This window comes from Pseudorca crassidens, chromosome 2, assembly GCF_039906515.1.
Source record: "Pseudorca crassidens isolate mPseCra1 chromosome 2, mPseCra1.hap1, whole genome shotgun sequence".
NCBI classification, from domain to species: domain Eukaryota; kingdom Metazoa; phylum Chordata; class Mammalia; order Artiodactyla; family Delphinidae; genus Pseudorca; species Pseudorca crassidens.
The window spans coordinates 14,133,218-14,155,038 of NC_090297.1; the positions used below are offsets into that span (position 1 = coordinate 14,133,218).

General features: G+C 52.1%; 1 protein-coding gene and 1 long non-coding RNA gene across 2 annotated transcripts in view; both read left to right on the forward strand.

Moving 5' to 3' along the window:
- The window catches only part of LOC137216232 (uncharacterized), a 56,962-nt gene extending 41,483 nt beyond the window's left edge, over nt 1-15,479 (forward strand). Inside the window, exon 2 of the long non-coding RNA XR_010939654.1 lies at nt 14,717-15,479. This is a non-coding gene — a long non-coding RNA (uncharacterized lncRNA). The remainder of the gene's footprint in view (nt 1-14,716) is intronic.
- PAX7 (paired box 7) overlaps nt 1-15,479 on the forward strand; it is a gene marked incomplete at its 5' end in the record, with an annotated part of 56,503 nt that extends 41,024 nt beyond the window's left edge. The window contains 2 exons of the mRNA XM_067715612.1: nt 4,068-4,314; nt 11,449-15,479. Of these exons, the coding sequence (XP_067571713.1) occupies nt 4,068-4,314; nt 11,449-11,564 (363 nt within the window). The remainder of the gene's footprint in view (nt 1-4,067; nt 4,315-11,448) is intronic.
- Nucleotides 15,480-21,821: the final 6,342 nt, after the last annotated feature.

The window sequence follows — 21,821 nt, forward strand, 5'->3', positions numbered from 1 at the left end:
GGGCCCAGCCGCTCCGCGGCATGTGGGATCTTCCCGGACCGGGGCACGAACCCGTGTCCCCTGCATCGGCAGCCGGACTCTCAACCACTGCGCCACCAGGGAAGCTCCCACCGCTCTTTAGATGGGTCCGATCCCATCAGCTTGGAAGTGGTCATGCCTTGAGACAGGGGTTGGATGCAAGGGAAACCCTTTGATCCCCAGGCCTCCAGGCGCTCTGGAAGAGAGCGGGCACATGCTGCACATCCCCCTTTCACACCCACCCCAGATGTGGATTTGATTTGATGTCCCAGGGCAAATCCCATTGAACAAGTGCCATTACAAGGAGAGCTCCCTGGGCCTGAGCTGATTCTGAGCTGTCTCTTAATGACCCAGGGTCCAAGCCCCCCAAGCCACTGGGCACCACGTGAGCTCCTTCTGACAAAGCATTCCAGGAAGGCTTGCAGCTCCGAGGATGTTCAGTCTTCTCGTTGACCTTCTTGCTATGTCTCAAACCTGAGGTGTTCCAACCTCAGGGCCTTTGCACTTGCTGACTCTTCTGCCTGGAAAACTCTCTGCTCTGTCTTCCCTTGGCTGGTTCTTTTTGGTCTTGCTGAATCTCACCTCTCTGGGGAGGTCTTGCCTGACTACTCCACATACTCTATTTTTCTTCCAGAGCGTTTATCAGTATCATAAATTATATTATTTGTTCATTTATTTGTTGTCAGCCTCCTTCACTCGACTGGCAGCTCCAGGAGGTCGTGGAGCTGCTGCTGTTCATTACTGCATCTCAGCGCCTGACTTAGTGTCTGGCACATATTAGGTGCTCAATAAATATTTGCTAAGTGAATATGCATGAATTCAATGGGATTTTCTGAGCTTATAGTATGTAGCAGGTACAATGTAGGCACTGAGGCTGCAATGATGGATGAAACACAGTTCCATCCTGCCCTCAAAGAGCTCGCAGTCCAGCCCTATCTCTAGCCTGGCACATAGTAGCAGTCTGTGAAACGTTTGATCAATGAATAAGTGAATGAATGAAGGATGTCTTCAGGAAACACTATATGGTTTGGGATAGCTGGGCCATAAAGTGCAAGGTAGGAATGGGCGGGAGGAGTTGGGACAGGCAGGTAGAGGTCCAGTCACAAGAAGACTTTGCCCTGTTTATCTGGGAGGTACGAGGAGCCACAGATAATTCAAGCCATGTCGTCAGATTTGGTGGTGGTTGTCTACAGGGCTCTGCCTTGCAGGATGAGTGCTGGGTCTATGCACAGCTCCCAGCCCATCCCCCAAAGCACCCACCTCCTCTCCCTAACCACAACCGCTTTGTCCCCTCCATCCCATCCTTTCTGGGGGTGGCATCTGGGTGCTGTGCAGGAGGTAAGGATTAAACTGGGGTCTCACCAGAGCTGACAAACCCTCACAAGAGTCTCCCAGCCCCACACTTGTCGTTTTGAAGGAAAAGAAATGGGGGCCTGTGTGTTTTCCCCAAACCTCTAAGTTTATTCCTGGGGCCCAGGCCTCCTTGAAGGGAAGAGCAGGGTTAGTGTTGATATGGGGTAGGGAATGAGATGATGGTGATTTTCTTAATTTAGATGGAAGGTGGGAAACTGACAGGCAACCTGGAAGAGAATCGGGTCTCCTAACCCCAGGGCAGTGTGAGATTCCTGAGTACGGCGCCCACCCCCCGCCAGGCCCACCAAACACACACACCAGCAAATTCCTCAGACCCAGGACCCCATCTCAACACTCCGAGAGCAATAAACCCAGCTCAGCGGTGTCAGACGTCCTCACACACCACCCCCTTCACCGGGCCCCTCTCACCAGCACCCCTGGGTGGACCCTGCCATGAGAGAGGCCTCGGAAGTATGTTCAACAAAGAGTGAGTTTGGGAGAACTCAGCTCCCTAAAGACACCCAAACTAGTCCAGGTGTCTCCTTCTCCCAGACCCATCCCCGTGTGTCTTTGCCATCTCACTGGGTTGACACCCCATGAAGTCCCAGCTAAACCCCCCCAGCTGCGGTGGAGACAAAGTCCAGCCCCAGTGGGCCTGGTGCCCTTGACTTTGGCTCTGGGAGAGGGTGAGAAAGAAAGGACAGAGGGGGGTGACCCCCAGGGCTGAGGGGAACGTTCTGGGTACATTGTGTGAAGAGTCAGGGGGAGGCTGTGCTCATGGCATTTCGGAGGAACCAGGCCCCCCAGGGGTGAGGGACCCCACTGCACACCCCCACCAACAGCTGCCAGGGAACAAACATCTGGGGTGAGAACCCCTACCGTGGTTAAAACCCATCTTGGAGAGTCAGACTTGCCATTATCGGGGGAGTGGGGCCAGGCCTGGACTGCTCCCTGGCAGACCTGCTGTGAGATCTGGGGAAGCCACAGCCCTTCGCAGGCCTCAGTTTCTCCATCCGAGAAATGGGCCTTATGGCTCCACCTCACACCTCTGTGCAGGGCTCTGCACCGGGAGAGTCACACGTGTCTGTTGCTAAGAGGAGGGAAAGGTAAGGAGAAGGGGAAGAGGAGCATTAGAGGATCTGGGGCTGCTGATACCTGAGCACTTTCCACACACAGAGCCTGTCTCAACCTCCCAGCCACACTCTAAGGATGGGGGCGGTCACGGGGTTAAGGGACCCCTGGCGGGCTGCACAGCCAGTAAGTGGAGGAGCTCAGTGTCTGCCCCTGGCCTGAGGATTCCACATCCATGCCCTCCACCCCGCCCATGCCTCATGCCTGTGGCAGGGATGGGTCAAAAATGGGCAGGTGAAAATTTTCACAAGGTGTCTAGTTGGCAAAAAGATCATTGCTCCAATGCCCGAAGCCTGCTTTCTCCCCAGGGGGGTGCGTGGGGACATCAGAGAGCACACCGTGTGCCCAGCATGGATTGCAGCATGGCCCTTCAGCTCCGTGCTGAGCAGATTATCAGCCAGACTGACCACCCTGGCCCTGGGGCCTCCCTCCCCATAAAGGGTGGCATTACCAGGAGGCCATCAGGATCCTGAGCCCTGCAGGTCAGGTCCACAAGGGCTGCCTCTTTATCCCCCTCCCCGTCATCTCTCCTGGATTGACCAGGACACCCCACCTGCACCTCCCCCTGCCCGCACCTGCTGCCTGCACCACCTTTCCCACTCTATCTCCAGTAGCTGGGCCACCGGGATGCCTGGGCGCCCTCCTCTGGGCTCCCACAGCCCCCTCTGCTGCCTCTACCATGCCCCTCATCACTCCATATTCTGATGATCTGTTGCTAGTTGCCACCCTCACCAGACCCAGAGACTCCTCCGGTCAAGGTCAAGGACCATGGCTCTTCATCCTCTGAAGTCCCAGGGCCCGGCCTGAGGCCTAGAGCCATAGTCATCATCAATGCATGTTTGTTGAATGAATAAGTGAACACACCAATGAACCAACACCAGGTTTTTAAGCTGAGTTTCTAGAGACAAGCCTCACCCTGTCAGCTGGGGTTGCCAGCACTGATGGTGAGTTCCTGTTTGCTAAACCAGGCCAAGCAGGAAGGGGGTGATGGTCACAGACACCCGGGAGCTGGCAGAATCAATGCTGTTTGAAAGCATTGGCCACGTAGGGGCAGAAGCTCAAAGTCAAGAGCATAGTAGCACAGGATGGGGGAGTAAAGCTGGACAGATCCAGAGTCTTTAACCTTTGTGTTGGAAGATGGGGGCATCCCAGTCTGATGGGAGAGGCATAATTAGCTGGTTCATTCATTCATTCAGTCAGTCATTTGTTTATGCATGTATGCATTCATTCATTCAGCAGACAGAAATAAGGTGCCCCTCAGAGCCAGGCCTAGGAATAGAGAGGGGAACTATGCCTGCCCTCTGCCCCCAAAAGCTCTCAGTGGAGGGAGGCTCCATGGGCCAGGACTTGACCAGAGAAACTGCTAACCGTCTTGCCCACAAAGGCAAGCAAGCCACGTAAATGGAGGATCTCAAGGCTGCAGGGGCCTCAAGGGAGCAACTCCAGCAAAGGCCTGTCCGAGGCCAGCCTGGCATCTCCCCTGCTCACCCTCGCGTCTGCCAGGTCCTTCCTCCGAGCCCCGCCCGCCTGCCATGGCGCCAGCACTGACGGTCTCTCCCCCGCAGGTGATGAGCATTCTGAGCAACCCCAGCGCAGTGCCACCGCAGCCCCAGGCCGACTTCTCCATCTCTCCGCTGCACGGCGGCCTGGACTCTGCCACCTCCATCTCGGCCAGCTGCAGCCAGCGGGCTGACTCCATCAAGCCGGGAGACAGCCTGCCCACCTCCCAGTCCTACTGCCCGCCCACCTACAGCACCCCCGGCTACAGCGTGGACCCCGTGGCTGGCTACCAGTACGGCCAGTATGGCCAGAGTGAGTGCCTGGCGCCCTGGGCGTCCCCCTCCCTCTCCCTGCCCCGCCCACCTCCAAGGACCTCCCACTTACGTGTAGAGAACAGCAAGGTGGTGCTGGGGTGCTGGTGCCCATTTCATAGGTGAGGAAATGGAGCTCCAAGAAGGCGGAACGGCTGTCCTAAGATGATGCTGAGACACTACTACTGTCTTAGAGCCGCGCTGCCCCATAGGAACTAATACGAACCACCAGTGTCATTAAAATTCCCTAGTAGCCACGTTTTACAAGTGGAATGATTTTTACTAACATTTTTTATGTAACCCAGTATATCCAAGAGGTGATCATCTCGATGTGTAATCCGTACAAAATTAGTAATAAGGTTTTTTTTACACTCTTTTTTTCGTACACTGTCTTTGAAATCCAGCCTATTTTCATTCAGATGCTGTTTTCATTGGAAATACTTGATCTGCATTTAAGTTGCATCAAATTTACAACTGAGGAAGTAGATTTACACACCCAAGTTGTTCCAAATATACTGAAAAGTTTCCCAACCACTAAATTAAAGCGAATTTCAGTTTTTAAATTTAAGTTGGATAAAATGAAATCAAAAGGTAACATTCAGTTCCCCGGTTGCCCCAGGCACATTTCAAGTGCTCTGGAGAGCCGCGTGTGCTGGTGTCAGACAACGCCCCGCGCCTGCGTGAGAGATCCTGCCCCTTTCTCCCCGCCCCACCTCCGCTATAGGGCAAGGCAGTATCTTGAGTTATCTCCCCTGCGCCCATCCTCAGCCTTGGTTTCCCCAAACCGTGAGCTGGTCTCAGGCGCCCATCCCAGCTGCCACACCCTTGGCACCTGGCCTGGGGTTAGAGATGGCAGACCCTCAGACCAAAGGCTGCAAAAGGCGGGCTGGGCCACAGCCTCCAGCTGGACGGGGATGGACGGACAGACGGACGGGGCAGCAACAGGGCCAGTCAAAACAGCCCGGGGAGCCAAGGTCACAGGCTGCCCCTCCTGCCCCGCCCCCGGCAAAGGCGTCACCTGCTGGTGTCAAACCAATCAGAAGGGCATGTGACAAGAGGGTGTGACCTTCCAGCCCCAGGGCTTTTCTGTGCTTCTCTGCCCTCAGTGTAGCCCTGACCCAGCCCCACTGACCTCTGCTTCCTAAGCCCAGACCCACCCACCCATCCTCACGCAGCCTTGGCCTCCACGGCTAAATGAGGGCCAGCCGTGCCGGCCTCCGCCTCCCAGCCGTGTTCGCAGCCCCTTCCCTGTATATGTGCGTGTTCACGTACGTGTATCTGGGCGAGTGCGAATACATGCGTCATGGATACCTTACAGTTTGTGTGTGTGTGTGTGTGTGTGTGTGTGTGTGTTTCGGCATGCACGTGTAAGTGCACACATCTTGCGTGTAGGTATGTTTATATGTATATATGTGAATGTGTGAGTGGCACATGTGGGTATATGTGTATATGACACACGCGTGTGAGTATAAATGAGCATATCGTGTTCACGTGGTTGCATGTGGGTTTGCATGTTAACACTCCTGCACACGTTTGGTCATGTGAGTATATGTGGCTATAACACATATGCACGTGTGTTGAAGTGTGTACCTGTGGCTCAGTGTCTATGTAGGTGCCTGTGTTTGACCTACGTCGCTATGTGGAATGTATAACAAATATGTGTGCATGTGCGTAGGGGTGTGTGTAAGTGTACGAATATGTGTTGCAGTACGTACATGTGTGTTCAGCATGTACATACGCTGGAGTGTGGAAGTGTGTGTATTGGGGAGTATGTGTGTGTGCAGAGTGTACATACGGCTGTGGGTCTGCTTGAGTGTGTGCATAGGTGTGGCTGTGTGTACTGGTGTCCAATTGTGCATCTGGGTGTGAACACATGATGCTGTCTGTGTGTATAACTGTGTGTGAATGTGTGTGCATGGGGTCATAGAACACACGTGTGCGTGTATATCTGCGAGCAGGGTGCCTACATGTGCACGGGAGTGTTTCCAGAGGGGCCAGGGTGACCCCCTGCCCCAGCCCGTGTTCCCGGGCACGGAGCGGGACACACATGCTCTTGATAAAGAGTTTAGAGCAGCTCCAGTGGCGGCGGCGGCAGCCCTGGCCTGGGGCAGGCGTTAGTCACACCCGGAGCCCTGTGCCCCACTCCAGGGGCGCCTGCCCAACTCGGAAATAAAATTAACCCCAAAGTCAGCACGGGGGCCGCGAAGGAGGGGGGATCAAAAGGAAAAGGGCCCAGGAGGCGAGAAAGGAGTTTTGTTCCCCTTTGCTGGGGAAAAGCTGGCCAGTGATTTCCTCCCCTGTCCCCACTCACCCTCCCACTCACCCCCCCATCCTCCCTCCGCCCTCCTGCCTCTGGCTCCCCCTCCTCCCACTCACTCCCCCTCTAGCTCCACCCTTGCTCCCCTGGCTCCTCCAGGGTCTCTCAGAGCACCTCCTGGGCCACCTTCTCCTGCCCTCCCAACTCAGACCCCATACCCCTCCACCCACCCCACAGAGGCTCCAGGGGCAGGCTGGGAGGGGCCTGAGGGAGAGTCTGCCCCTCCACCACCACGGTGTGGGCAAGTCACCTGCCTCTCTGAGCCTCAGTTTTGCCATCTGCGAAATGGGGGCCCAGGGATTAGACTCCATCGTCTTGATGTTTTCCCCTGGTACCATCCCCCTCACCTTTGACATCCTGGGACAGCCCAGGGACACACGGTTTTCCCACTGACCACTGCCCCATGTTCATGGGTGGCCAAACCCACCTATGACTGGGCTCCCACAGCTCATGTGCGAGAGCCTCATGTTCCAAGCCGTGCTGTGTATGCCCAGGGCCACCTGTCATCTTCTCACATCCGTGCCATGCATGAGGTTAGCCCACTGGGCACTGGACGAAATGCATGTTCCTCATTTCGTGTAATCCTCAAAAATCCCAGGCTATTTGCTCTCAGGTTACAGATGCAAAAGCTATGGCTCAGAGAGACGAGGAACTTTCCCCAAGGTCACACAGAAAGTGAGTGATGGACTCCAGGTCGCCTAACTTCAAACCTAGTTCTCTTTGGGCCAAACCACAAACCTGTATAAGATCCTGAGTAACGATGCACACCTTGACCCACCTGGGTGTGGACTCATGTGCACAACTTCACATGCACCTGTGCATGGACAGAGATTTATTTCTCTGTGGGTATTCACTAATGTGTGTCTATACATAGCTTCAAGGCAGAACTATTCAAGATGTATGTGTATAAAGAAAGGAGAAATGATGGTTTCTTGAGCATCTACTATGGGTCTGGCATTCCATCCTGACGGCCACCCTGTGCAGGGTGCAGGATTATTCCCATTGGGCAGATGAGGAAATGGGATCCCAGAGAGATTGGCTGCCTGAGATCACCCGGTGGTACGTATCAACGTGCACACGGCCACACCTTTAGCCACGGAAAGCATCACTTTCAGGTGTGCCTGGAGTCATGTGGGCCAAACTCTTAAGCAGCAGAGTCCACCTCCTCTTCCCGGGCCTCTCCTCTTCCCAGGGACACCTTCACACCTTCCTTTCCTGCTCCCTACCATCGTCCATCCATCCGTCTCTCCCCGTCCCTAAAGGGGGTGGGGGCAGGGGGTGCAGGGACGGGGCACATGGCAGATTAATACGGCCCTGGTGTTCCCAGAGGCCAGGGCCGTACTAATGATGGGGCTGATAGAACGCAGAAGTGTGAAAAGAATTTTAATAGATCTGACAAGTCTAATAAGAATTTGTGTCTAGAAGGGCCCTCCTCTGGGGCCGCGGTCCTCCTCTGGGGCCGCGGGCTGACGAGACGCTGACGGCTGAGATCTGTTTACTGGTTGGCATCGCTGCCACCTCTCCTGCCAACTCCCGATTAATCTAATTTGAGACATTTAGAGCCCAGGCTCAGGCGCGAGGCAAAAGAGGGGAGACGCAGAGAGACAGGAAGACAGGAAGGGCCATTGACAGACGCCATAATGAGAAATGTCACAGCCCTGCTCCTCGCCGGACCCCGGCCTGACCCCAGGGAGAGGCAGACTCTGCGGGATGACGGGTGCCCTTGAAGTAGGCTGGGTCGTAGGTAAATTTTGGCTTGGTGTTTCCTCGCTCATCTTGACCACAAGCACCTACTGTGCGCAGGGCTGTGGCTGGTGACAGGGAGAGGCTAAAGAGGAAAAGACAGAGTGCCCAGAGGCACAGCAGGACAAATTCAGCCTCCTCCAGCTCACGTGCCGTGCGCGTGCCTCTGGGCCAGCCATCTTTCTGAGCCTTGGTTTCCATGTTTGTAAAATGGGAACAACCGTATCTAAAGCATGGGGCTGTTGAAAGAATCAGATGAGATTTTGTCCGCCTAGTACCTAGTGGTTCCCATCCATCATTGTTATCCAAAGCCAGGCCTTTCTGCCCCACCTGCAGGAAGAGCTGTGCCCTTAGACGAGTCACGTACGTTTCCTGAAGTAGAAAATGGGGCCATTGCAGGCTTTGGGGTATAGAGTGTTCCATGCACTCTGAAGTGCTGTACACGAACAAGGGTGATGCTGTAGGAGGCTGCTGGGTGGGGTTGGTCAGGGGTGAGTAGCAGCTGGCATCAGACTGCCTGCATTTGAATTATGATTGCATAATTTAGGAGCCCTGGGATCTTTCAAGTTATGCAGTCTGTCAGGGCAGGGCCTCAGTTTTGTCATATGCAAAATGGGGATGATAGTAATAATACCAACCTCACAGAGTTGTTGCGAGAATTTTAAATGAGATGATGCACATGAAGTGCTTAGAACAGGACTGGCAGAGAGCCAGCTCTGGGGAAACATTAGCTTCCCCTCTTCCCCTTCCTATTATCACCCTGACAGTGAGGCCTTCTCGTGGGCAGGACCTGGAGCCCAGATGGAACTGGCTCCAAGTAGCTGAGATGGTGTGGCCACAGCTGCCGGGTCCCCCTGAGGCCAGAGATGGGAGATTTTCCCACCCTCACCCAGAGCAAGGGCTACATCCAAAGCAGGTCACCACCACTCTGTCCTACCTGCTGGGAGCCTGGAGGCTGAATGACCTCAGAGGCAGCACCCAAGGGGCCCAATTCAGTCCCTAGAGCCTGGGAAGCTGAGGGGCACAGGGTCCACACACTCCAGAAAGACCCCAGGGCTCTTGCACATCCTTTAGGAATCTAGGAGGCCATGCCCTGAGCACTCCGTGCCTGGCATCTTAAAGCCCATTATCTCATTTGATTCTCGTAACAGCCCTTGAGGAGTCTGGAATTTGTTCTCCCCATTTTACAGTCAAGGAAACAGGGCTGGAGAGGCAAAGTGATTTGCCCAAAGCCACGTGAGCAGGAGGTAACTGGGCCTCTGAATTGCCCCATTCACTGTTCCTTTCCTTCTTGCACCATCAAAGGGCATGTCCGCTTACTAAGCCCCAATCCCGGGAGCCCACATCTATCCAACTCACTGTGTGCCGGGCACAGTGCTAGCTAACCACTTCATATACATTTTCTCATTTAATCCCAATTACCCTTCAGCCTAGGTGCTATTATTATCTCCCAAGGAACCTGAGGCTTGGACAGGTGAGTTGGTATGCCCCAAATCAGTTTGCCCTAGTTTGCATCTAGGTCATTTGAGCCCCTAGGCAATACAGCCTCCTGGAGCTCAAATTATTTTTTAGAATTTTTTTTTTTTTTTTTTGGCCATGCAGGGTGGCATGCGGGGTCTTAGTTCCCCAGCCAGGGATTGAACCTGAGCCCCCTGCAGTGGAAGCGTGGAGTCTTAACCACTGGACCGCCAGGGAAGTCCCACTGGAGCTCAATTATTGATACAGCCCATCTCACCTCCCCAGTTGCACTCCAGCCATGCCCATCACCTCCTGGCTCTACCCACCCATCCCAGGCAGGAGCCCCCAACTTTGAGGAGACATGTAGAGTGTTACAGGGCCCCTCAGTGAGCAAGTGACAGAGAGGGTGTTGGGCCAGGCCTCGTGATTCCTACCATAGTCCCCTCTCCATCTTCCTCTCGCCTCTGGATCCGAGGGGTCCAGGGGGTTGGATTGATCACAGCCACAGATTCTGGTTTGGGAGGTGGCATCTCTGTGCCTTTCAAGAGGCCTTGGTCACATGCCAGTCGTCATTTGGTCAGGGATGATTTCTGCTGCAGCCCCAGGCAGGCACAATTAGGACAGTGAGGACAGAACACACGTAGACATACCTGCACACACATACGCACTCACCCGGACACATGGACCTGGCTTAGGTAGAGCTCACCTGTGCAGTTACCTGTACATGCACAGATGTTCCCACTGTTTTTCTACACATGTAGGTGCACACCACTCACCCACATCGGTGCACACGTACATGTACTAGTGTTGTTCGTGCCCATTACTACATCCCGGAGATTCTCGTTTCCACGGTTCACCACACGCAAGTACACACCCTCAAACTCTCATTCTTCTCCTCTGGGTGACCGGAAATGACAAGGCTGAACGTCTCAACTCCCTACATTACAGGCTCCTAGCTCCTCCTTCTGCATGGACCCCTCAGCTCCCCGGAAAAATCTCCTTTGATTTTTGAGTACGAGGTCTTGCTTTGCCTCATCCATGAGCTGGGCTTAGGGTCCAAAAAAGGCAGAAGGACCTTGTCCTCATTACTACCTGGATGCCATGGGACTCACTGGATGTCCCCCAGAGCAGGGATAGGTGGAAAGAGGAACTAATTCTTCTCTAAACAATGTGATACCCTCTGTACTTCCCTACAGAATCCACGAAAGAGCTGGGTAAATAATGTGTTAAGCAAATACGTGCTGAATGATTGGAGAGGAAGTGAGAGAAAGAGCTTCATGAAGAAATGGATGGATGGATGGATGGATGGGTGGATGGGTGGATGTGTGGATGAACATATGGAGAGGCAAGGAGTGGATGGACAAACTGAGGAATGGATAAATGGACAATGCATAGATGGATAAATACATGATTGGATGGATGGATGGATGGATGGAAGAAGAGATGGATAGATGGACAGAAGGATGGATGGATAAATTAATGAAGGAATAAATGGATGGATAGATGGATATATGGATGGATGGATGGATGGATGGGTGAACGGATGTGGGGCAGATTGAATAATAGGCAAAAAGAACTTCAATTTCTAGGAGTTTATCTTTTTTTTTTTTTTTCCAGCTGCTGTTGATTACCTGGCCAAAAACGTGAGCCTCTCCACGCAGCGTCGCATGAAGCTTGGGGAGCATTCGGCTGTGCTGGGACTCCTGCCTGTGGAAACTGGCCAGGCCTACTAGGGCCCCTGGGGCGACTTGCCCCAGCCCAAGTCCCAACCTAACCCTTACTGATCCCTGAGCCTCCCAGCCTCAGTCCCTTCATTGCCCTGGGGTCCCAGGAGGCCAGGAAAGGAGCCCATTCCCTTCTCGTGGCCAGCGCTCTGGAGACGAACAGCCCATCCACCATTTGCCTGTGATTAGGGACCTGGAGTGGCCCCCTTGGAGTCTGCCCCCTCACTGTCCCCCCAGGAGGGTCTCTGGTCAGCCTGCAGTCTTCCCCCGGCCGAATCCTGTCGTGGCCTCTGTGCCATTTCAGACACAGAGATCACAGCTCACCCTGAATAGAGTACCTTGAGCGCCCAAAGGAGGATGGTGTCTGGGATGACGTCCTGGAGCCCTTTGGCCCCAACTCCAGTTGGTCCCCTGGCCAGAGGAGGAGGTGGAGCTCACAGGGCCGCTCTGGGAGTGCTGGGAGCCGGCCCTCCCGGGTGGGTGTCCGGCTCAGGGCCAGAACCGCGGCCATTCCTCCTCTGAACACTGGGACTTTAGCAGAAGGGGGGACCCTAGCCCTGAGGCATTCCCAGGGAATCACCTAGGAATTCTGAGGACTTCAGGAGCCTCTCCACACACCTCTGCTGGGTGGAGGGGGGAATCCAGCCCAGGCAGGGGGACTGGGACCACCAGGAACAGGCTTAGCCGGGGGCGGGGCCGTGTGGGTGGGGCTTGTCGGCAGTGGGCCAGCCCAGGGTACCAGGACCCAAGCCAGGCATCCGGAAGCAGCTTTGGGCTCTTAGACTGAAGCCCCAGTTCCAACTTTGCCCACCCCACTTAGGGCCTGGGGAGCCCACAGAACCTCCAGTTTTCTCATTCACTGAATCAGATGGCAGGGGGAGGGGATCAAGTCTTGAGGACACATAAGTGAAGAGGCAGGCTCAGAAGAGGTTTCTGTAACTGGGGTCCCTCTGCTTGTGGGCAGCAAACCTTTGTTGCCAAAGGCTTCAGCTCTATGCCTCCAAGTCCACAGCCCATGGAGCTTCGATTTCTCGCAGAGCCTCCCTCAGAGACCCAGGCCTATCCCCTGCATGCCCTACCCTCTAGGAACGGGGCCTCCATTGGTCTGGGAATCCCTTTAAGCTGCTGCGGGTGCAGAGAGCTTCCCTTGGGGCTCTGGAGGAGGGTTCTTGGATCATCAGGGACTGGCTGCCCCACAGACAAGACCACAGATTCTCCTTGGCATTTGCGGGGGAGGCATGTCCCTGTCCCACCCAGAGGTGCATCTTTCAGTGTTGACACATTCAGCCAAGATGCCTCTGTCTTCTGATCCAGCACAGCTGGGTGAAGAGATGTGGCCAGTCTTTGAGCCACCACCCCTGGGCAGAGGGGGACACCAAAGGTTCCGGAGAAGAGGGCAAAGTTGCCTGCCTTGGCCACTCCGGTTGCTCTCCCAAGCTCCCCTCTCTTTACAAGTTGAGACCTTTGGGGAATGGTTCCAGCCCCTGACTGTGGCCTCCCTTGAACTTTTCACCACCTTCACCTGTTGAGCAAAATTATATTCATCTTCTCCATCGCCATCATTATAATCTACACTTAGATCACCTGTATCAAGTGTTGCTGGGTCAAAGGCACTTGAGATGGGAGACACAGCACTGAATCCATGAAGACCGGACCAAATTGCTTGGCCCTACCTGGGCACCTGAGGCCACCTCTTTGCTCAACCCATGCCTCTTGCCCTCAGCCAACAAGACACTCCCAGAGGGAAGGGCTGCTGCTTTGAGAATCAACCTGAGTTCCTCCCTACTGGGGAGCTGGGTTGGCAAGATACTAGGACACTTTCCTGCATGGACATCACCTCTGTGACAAATGCTCACCTGCTTCTCAGCTTCAGACTCAGTAATACCAAGCCTGTCCTGGACCATGACCAAGGTGGCTTGTATCTCTGGTTCTGAGGAACCTATTATTAATTGGGGACGAACAGACTCTGGTAGCCGCGGACACCCAGACGTGTGTGGCCCATCAAGTTGAGCCAAGGTTTCAGTGGGAGCCTCCACGGCAGGAGACTTCGGGTTCTTCACGCTCTGGACAAAAAGGAAGGGCGTGTTGTGTGTTGGTGACCCGGTCCAGGCTTTTGTAACTGTCACAGCCAGGAAGCAGTTCTTCCTTAAGATCAACCACAATCTTCATCCACATTCCTTAAGTGGTCAATCTTTCCCCCTGGAGGCCTGTCTCAGAAATCCTTTGAGCCGCCTTAGGTTACCCAGGAGCAGGGATCTCAGGCAGGTGACATCAAAACCACCCAGCCCTACCCCCAGGAAGTGACATTCCAATGCTAGGACCAATGACAGGTATCTGCCCCCCATGGCGAAATGGGAATAAACCAAATGATTTCTCATTACGTCCACTGTCTCTGGAGTTCTCCCAAGCCACCATCTTAGTAGAAAATGGGTCTTACTCCCCCAGGGGCTCCACGCTCCTCAGAAATAGACCCTGACCCTGACAGGTTTTCCTAAAACCCAGTGTATTAATGTGTCTAGCCAGCTCAGTCTATAAAATTCAGTCTTGTGTTGGCAGCTTGCAACTTCACCAGAAAGATGATCTTGGGTGAGAGTTACAAGGCCTCAAACTCTTGAGGGTTGATCACAGGCTGAGGAAGAAGGCCTGAATCCCAGTGGCTAGGCCAGCCCGGAACAATCCCCATCCATCCCTGTAAATAGATTCCATAGCAAAATAAAAGATATTTCCCCCAACTTATCACAAGTAGCTGTTGGTCCTACCTATGGGGGCCCCCTCTTCTGAACTCATTGTACATTAGTTGGAAATGTGGTGATGTGCTGTTCGTTTATAGGAAGTTGACTTTATATATATATATATATATATATACACACACACACACACACACACACACACACACACACACACAAAATGGAACTAAACCCCCCACAGTGCGTGTCATGCTAGTGCCAGGGACCATCTGTAGGGATATATCTGCATATCGTGTGTTTCAAATTATACATTCCGGTCTCTCTTGGGTTCTTTCATTTTTATTGCTTTGTTTTTCATTTGGTATTTCTCTCTTGCTATTGGAAAAAAAAAAAAAAGAAGTGATATGTAAGAACCAAGCTATGCTTTTATACTCTTACGTTTTCCTTGATTTACATTTGCCGTTCTTTTGCCAGAGGAACATGAAGGAGAAGAGAGCTAGAGGAATGAGAGAAGAATCGAGAGAGGTTTGCCCAGAAGAAAAACGAGAAGGTCAGGTTTCCAATCTGACAATGGCTTGAGAACACCGTGGGTCCCAGACATCGAGCACTCCACCGAAATTCTATGCTGTTTGCGATGGAACGGGTGAAGAATTCTGAGATTTGGATCCTGGGACTTGGGAAACTCCCTGATGGCCCCCAAAAGACACGCTCTGGGGCCTCTCTCAGGCTGATATTCTCCTCAGGCTCCCGAATTTGCCCTTCACTATTGGATGCTTTCTGAGGTTGACAGATCTTCTCCCCTCCTGCAGAGGCACCGAACCAAGGCCAAATGGGGGTCCTTCAGCTGCCGTCTTGAAATGCTCAAAGACATCTGTATATCGAATGCTTTCTCTGCCAGCTCTAACGAGGCCAATCCCCTACCTGGGAACTATCTGCATAGCACTCTAGATCATTCCTTCTTCCTAGTAACTGGTTGCTTCCGTGTTTGACTCACAGCCATTTTCCTCCATGTGGGAGTGAGTGTGGGTGCATGAGCGTGTGAGTGGTGTGTCCGCGTGGGCGTGTGTGGGCGCGAAGGTGTGTGTTTAAATATAATCGCACCATAATTTATTCAGCTATATGAAGTAGTAGACTAGAAAGAGAAACTGGCATTCGCTTTAACTACCTGCTTGTAAGCGCTTCCTCTGTAACTCAGGCGTAACTGTTACATATACATTAAAGAGAAATTAAAAGCATCTCCGAGATTCCGTGTACTCAATTGATCGTCATGGTGCGGCTGCCCTTAAAAGGGGCTGGGGGCCGTCAAGAGCTTTGACCTAGTTTATTGGGTGTGGAGGAGTTAGAACTGCATTTCTCTTGCACCCCACCTGGCCCCCCAGTGCTAAGCAGATGCTGGACATGTAGCGAAAGCCTCAGCAGTATTTCATTAATGGATGCCATTCTCAAGTATCCCTCTGGGAAAACCTCAGTTCTCTTCACCAGGAAAAATGTTCCTGCCACTAAACTTAGAACCCTCTGTGGTCATGTCCCAGTATATAAAATTTGGAAGGTGGGAGAGAGCTCAGAAGCTTACCTGTTGCCGTAGAAACAGGGCCTGATGTGGAGATTCTGGGCAGGTGAATTATTGAGGGAAAGCCCTCAGGAGGAATCCGTAAGGGAGTAAAGGAAGCAAGATAGGGCTGGGGAAGGAGCTGGCAAAGAGGAGGTCTTACTTGGCGTCTAGCCCCACCTGATACTGCAGGGAGCGCTGGAGTGTGAATCGTAGCATGGAGTCAGTCTCACCTTAAGACCAGGGGACTCTCGTTGCACAAGTCAGTCATTCATTGGCTGCTGGCTGTCTCTGGGGATGTGGATGGTGGGTAAAGGGCTCATGTGGCTAAGCACCTCTGGTTAAAGTGGCTCCTATGGGCTGAGGGCAGTTCTCCAGAGAAAGGTGTGGAAGTGAGCCCTTAGCAACAACATTCATATCAGTTAGAGGACAGGTGCGCTGGCCCAGTGAAAGGGCCTCTGGGCAGGGCCAGCACCATCTACTCCACATGTGTTCCCCTGGCTCTACACCAGGGCACCTGTGTCATTCCAGTGGGTAATCTGAACGGGGCAGCAGTGAGGTGGAAGAGTTTTGGGGAGAAAGTGTAGATGAAACATTGGTAAGGCGGATGGGAAGGAAGGACCTGAGTCCATCCAATCCAGCCAAGTTCTCTTCCCAAGTTCAGACCGATCGGAAGGCTGCCACGCGCCCTTCTCCACATAGAATCCCTGCAGTGTGATGAGCTCTGTACCAGCCCCCTATGGAATCAGGCAGTTTATGTCAGAACCAGGGCTCCCAACTACGTTTCACCCCAGGTCTGTCTCCCTACCTACCACCCCGACCAAGCAATTGTCATTCAGTAAATCAGGAAGAGACGGGGGAGAGTCAAGAACTAGTCAAGTTCCATCCTGACCTCTGCATATGACTCTCTGTGGGTCCTGAGACAATTTTCTTCCCTTCTCAGGCCTTATTTCAGTATACTTTTTAAAAAGCAGGCTAGGGGGCTTCCCTGGTGGCGCAGTGGTTGGGAGTCCGTCTGCCAATGCAGGGGACACGGGTTCGTGCCCCGGTCCGGGAAGATCCCACATGCTGCGGAGAGGCTGGGCCCGTGAGCCATGGCCGCTGAACCTGTGCGTCCGGAGCCTGTGCTCCGCAGCGGGAGAGGCCACAGCAGAGAGAGGCCCGCGTACCGCAAAAAAAAAAAAAAAAAAAAAAAGGCAGGCTAGATGATATCTAAGGATCTTCCAGTTTACCAAGACAATAAACTGAGCCAAAGGCTGGTCTTGGAGCAGCCCAGAGAGTGTCCAGAGAGTGGCTTGGAGCTGTCCATCACCGGTGCTAGGGAAGCAACACAATGAGTGCTGAATGTAGGACGCCAAGTTGCTCCAGACACAGACCTGCCCTTGGGGACCCCCAGAGAGTTCTCTGACCCCCTCTTAGGGAGCTTTCCTATGGATCCCACTCAACAACCTTTGTTTATAACTCCAAGGAAAACTGAGAAACATAGTCCCCTGCCCAGGCACACTACTATCCAGAATAAAGTCAGGTTTCTGTACCTAAGAGAAAAGAGAAGAATGGATATTAATCAGATAAGTGTATCAGTCAGCTACTGCCACAGCAATGCTACATAACATAGCCATCTCTGTTCCTGGTCTCATTTGTCAGGCACACCTTATGGTGGGTGAGTTTCACTGCCTTTCCTTGAGAAAATTTACTAGTGAAGGAAAGAGTCTCCTGAGACAGGAGATAAATGGAGCCATTGAGATGAGGAGGGAAACAGAACAGAGACTGGGGCTTCTGAGTATAGTCCTGTCTGTTACAAAGTTAAGTCTAGAACGTCTAGTCCTCCCAAGAATTCAGCTTCCAGAACTCTGTCCTGTCCACTCCCCAGGCTGTCATTGACTCACTCTGAGCAGAGAACCACTCCTGCTTCTGATCATGTAAACAGCTATGGCAGGGAGCAGAGAGTCACTTCCCAGAGGCACCAGGGAGAGAGCATTCAAGCCTCCAGTCACCTCCACTCTCTCCCCTGGAATGAGTCAAATGTGCTTTCTCAGGTAAAGCCCTGCCCTTGGTCCCAGATGCCCTCTGTGTGACTGTAGGCAAGCCACTTCCCATCGTCCTTTGAACAGAGATAAAGTCTGTCCCACTGTATCAGGTTGGAAGGCAGTAACCAACGACCCCAAATCTCGGTGGCTTAAAATACCAAAGGTTTACTTTTTTTCTTGTTCGTATTCACGTTCAAGACTCTGATGAGTCAGCCTGCTAGAGAATGGGCATCATCCTGAGTGTTACTTGTGGCTGGTACCAGAAGGAAAGAGAGAGGTATTGAATCATGCTCTGCCTCCTAAAGCTTCCACCCAAGTGACACAGGACACTTCTGCTCACCCTCCATTGATGAAGCAAGTCCTATGTCCACATGGACTTGAAAGGGAGCAGGGAAACCTAGCCCACCCTGTGCCTGGGAGGTGGGAAGTGGAACTATTGGAAGCAACCCTCAGGACCACCACCTCCACCTGCCACAGAGGGTTTACACTAGGATCACATGAGGCTAAAGATGAGAAAATGAAAGCAAACATCTCCTTAAGCACCTGCTCTGTGCTCTTCTCCTGCAAGTAGGGAGGGCCAGGGAGTAACACTAAAAGTACAGACATAGACAGTCTCTGCTCTGTGGGAATGGGTACACAGTCTACGAAGCTTCTGTGATGTGCCCAGGCACACAATTTTTGTCATATCATCAGCATAAAACCCTTGTGAGGTGGGGATCTCACCCTTAATGTTTGGGGAAGAAACCAAGTGTCAGAAAGTTAAGATCACTTGCCCAAGCTCACACTGTTTGTTAGTGGAAGAAACCGAGCTCTCCAAAAGAAGGCTTCCATGTCACATTTCAAAATAATTTAAAATTAAAGTGCAGGAGAGAAAGAGCTGGGGTCTCGTCTGAGGGTGGATGCCCGGGGTCCCTACCCCACAGAAACCAGGGAGAGCTGCCTTCTACAATCTGGCTCAAACGGAGAGTCCTTTCAAGGTCAAAGAGCCCGGCAGGTCAGCCCCTCATCTGGTGATGAGACAGCACCCAGACAATGCACAGGTATCAGCAATGCAGTGGCCCCTCCCAGAATCCGTATCATATTCATCCTCTGAAAATAGGGGCACGTTGGCTATGAGCTTTAGAGAGATAAGACACTAACATTTATGGCGCCTACTATGTGCCAGGTGATCTTCATCTATTGTTCTAGTTAACCCTCCCAGCATCCAGATGAGGTAGGCACTGTGGGTCCCACTATTCAGGTAAGGAAATGAATCCACAGAAGTGAAGCAACTGTCTCAAAGCCCCCCAACCAGGAGGGTGAGGAGCACAGATTCAAGCCCAGACCTCTCTGGTCCAGTGCCCTGCCCATCATAGCCAGTTGCCTCCCCAGAATGGAAATATGACCGAGGAGGGCAATGCTTCTTGAAAAGAAGTGTATCAGCTAGCCACTGCCACAATAATGCTGCATAATGAGCTGCCTCAGAATCCAGTGGCTTGCAACAAGCATTCATTCTCACCTTCACCTGTGGGGAGGTTGACCATGGTCTGGCTAATTTTGGCTTGGATGGTGTGGTAGGCATAACTCTCTGTTCTCCACCAAGACTCCTGCCTCTTGTTGTACATGCCCTATATAGTCCCCTGCCCTTGAGCGTGGCTGGGATCTGTGAAGATGATGAGATGGTCACTATCATGACATGGTTATATTATCTGGCAAAGGTGATGGGATAGTCACTCATGTGGTTACACTACATTACATAAGACTCCATCACAGCAGAGTGGAGTGAGGTTTTCCTACTGCCTTTAAAGAAATGAGATGCTATGTTATGAGAGGGCCACTGCTAGGATATGAGGTCACCCTCTAGGAGCTGAGAGTGACCCTTGACTGACGGCCAACAAGAAAGTGGGGACTTCAGTCCTACACAAGGAACTGAATTCTGCCAACACCCTGAATGGGCTTGAAAACAGATTCTTTCCCATCAAGCCTTCAGCTGAGATCACAGCCCCTGTCAACGCCTCGACTTCAGCCTGGTGAGATCCTAAGCAGAGGACCCAGCTATGCTGTGCCCAAATTTCTCACCTACAGAAACTATGAGATAATAAATGAGTTGCCTTAAGCCATTAAGTTTGTAGTAATTTTTTATGCAACAATAGAAAAACAATACAAATGGGCAGCTGGGCTTTAGGCTCTACCGACAATAACTTTTCTGAGAGGACCATGAAGAAGGAAGGTACTGGGCCATGATTACAGATCACCAGAGTTCTAAGGGCATTGTGGGTGTGCGGTGGTCCCGTTTCAAGCCCCACTTCAAGCTTCTTTCTTATCAGATCTACTAACAACCCACTGGCCACGGCAAGTTTCATGGGCAAGCCCAAAGTCAAGGGCTGGGGAGGTCCATTCCACACATCTTGAAGCACAGAAAGGGTATGGATGTCGAATTCTATCACAGGGGAGTTAAGGACTGGGACCCATTATACAAGAAATTTAGCAAAATAAAAAAATTGTCCGCTTGGTTCCACCTCCTCTACTTCCATGGGTACACAGGTGACCAATAAGCAGTTACCTCCACGTATTTGAAGTCCGTGAAGCCCCCTTCCCCAGCCCTGCAAATCTATCTCTTGAAGAAAGGCTCAAAGAGAGGCAAGTGGGATCTAGGAGAAGTTAGGGTGAGGATTAGGGGATCAGTATGAGGTTTGTGTGTATCAGGAGCAGCTTTGGATAAGACTGGTGTTGGCACGAGCATCCCCAAGCAGAAGGACTCAGGTAAGTGGTGGGGTAGGGATGGCTGGATTCCTTGATTCTCTGGGCTGGGCCACACCTGCCTGACCCTATAGAACTCCCTCCTCTTGTGAAGTCAGGCTTGAGGCCAGCCTTTGAGCTACCCATGCCATAAGGATAAGCATTTCCTACGTGCCAGGGACTTTACGTACATCATTTTTTTTCTACATTTTTAAGAGGGCAGACTCTGAAGTCAGACATCCTATGTTCCCATCCTAATGTCACAACCAGCTAATCTTGGGCAAGTAGTCTAAACTCCTCTGAAGACTCAGTTTTCTTGTCATTTATAAAACTGGCATGATGATGATATCAACTCCCAAGGTAGTTACGAAGATTAAATGAGACAGAATAAAGAAATGTATTTAATTTCTTTAGCCCTGTGTTTCACAGACTTATGTGACCACAGAATCTTTTATCGTAGGAGTGCTTATTAACATTATGGGGTGGTTCCTGTAGCTTCCTAACAGCCAATGGAACATGGGAAACCCGGTAAGTTACCCAAGTACCAATGTCAATGAGAACTAAGAAACTTGCTAAAGGAAGGTTCTCCCTGGTATCTTCCTAAATAGGACAGGGTGATATAAATAACAACTCAAGAATAAACTCCTGAAATGCATTTAATGTAATGATTGATGTAGTTGGATTTAGGTCTGCTATTTCATTATTTTTCTGCTTGTAACCTCATTTTTTTTTTTTTTTTTTTTTTTGGCGGTACGCGGGCCTCTCACTGTTGTGGCCTCTCCCGTTGCGGAGCACAGGCTCCGGACGCGCAGGCTCAGCGGCCATGGCTCACGGGCCCAGCTGCTCCGCGGCATGTGGGGTCTTCCCGGACCGGGGCACGAACCCGCGTCCCCTGCATCGGCATGCAGACTCCCAACCACTGCGCCACCAGGGAAGCCCTGTAACCTCATTTTTAATTCCTCTGTTCCTTTTTTCCTGCCTTATTTTGGATTTTTAAAATATATTTTAGTATTTCACTTTCGTTTATCTCTTGGCTTTTTGGCTCTCTCTCTCTTTTTTTTCATGGCATTTCCCCACACATCGAAGTGTTTATTCAAAAGGTTCATTTAAAAAAAATATTTTGGCTGTGCTGTGCAGCATTTGGGATCCTAGTTCCCTGACCAAGGATCGAACCCTTGCCCCAGCATTGGAAGCACAGAGTCTCAACCACTGGACCACCAGGGAAGTCCCTCTATCTCTTTATATTAGTTCTTAGTGAATGGTCTAGGGATTATAATATACATAC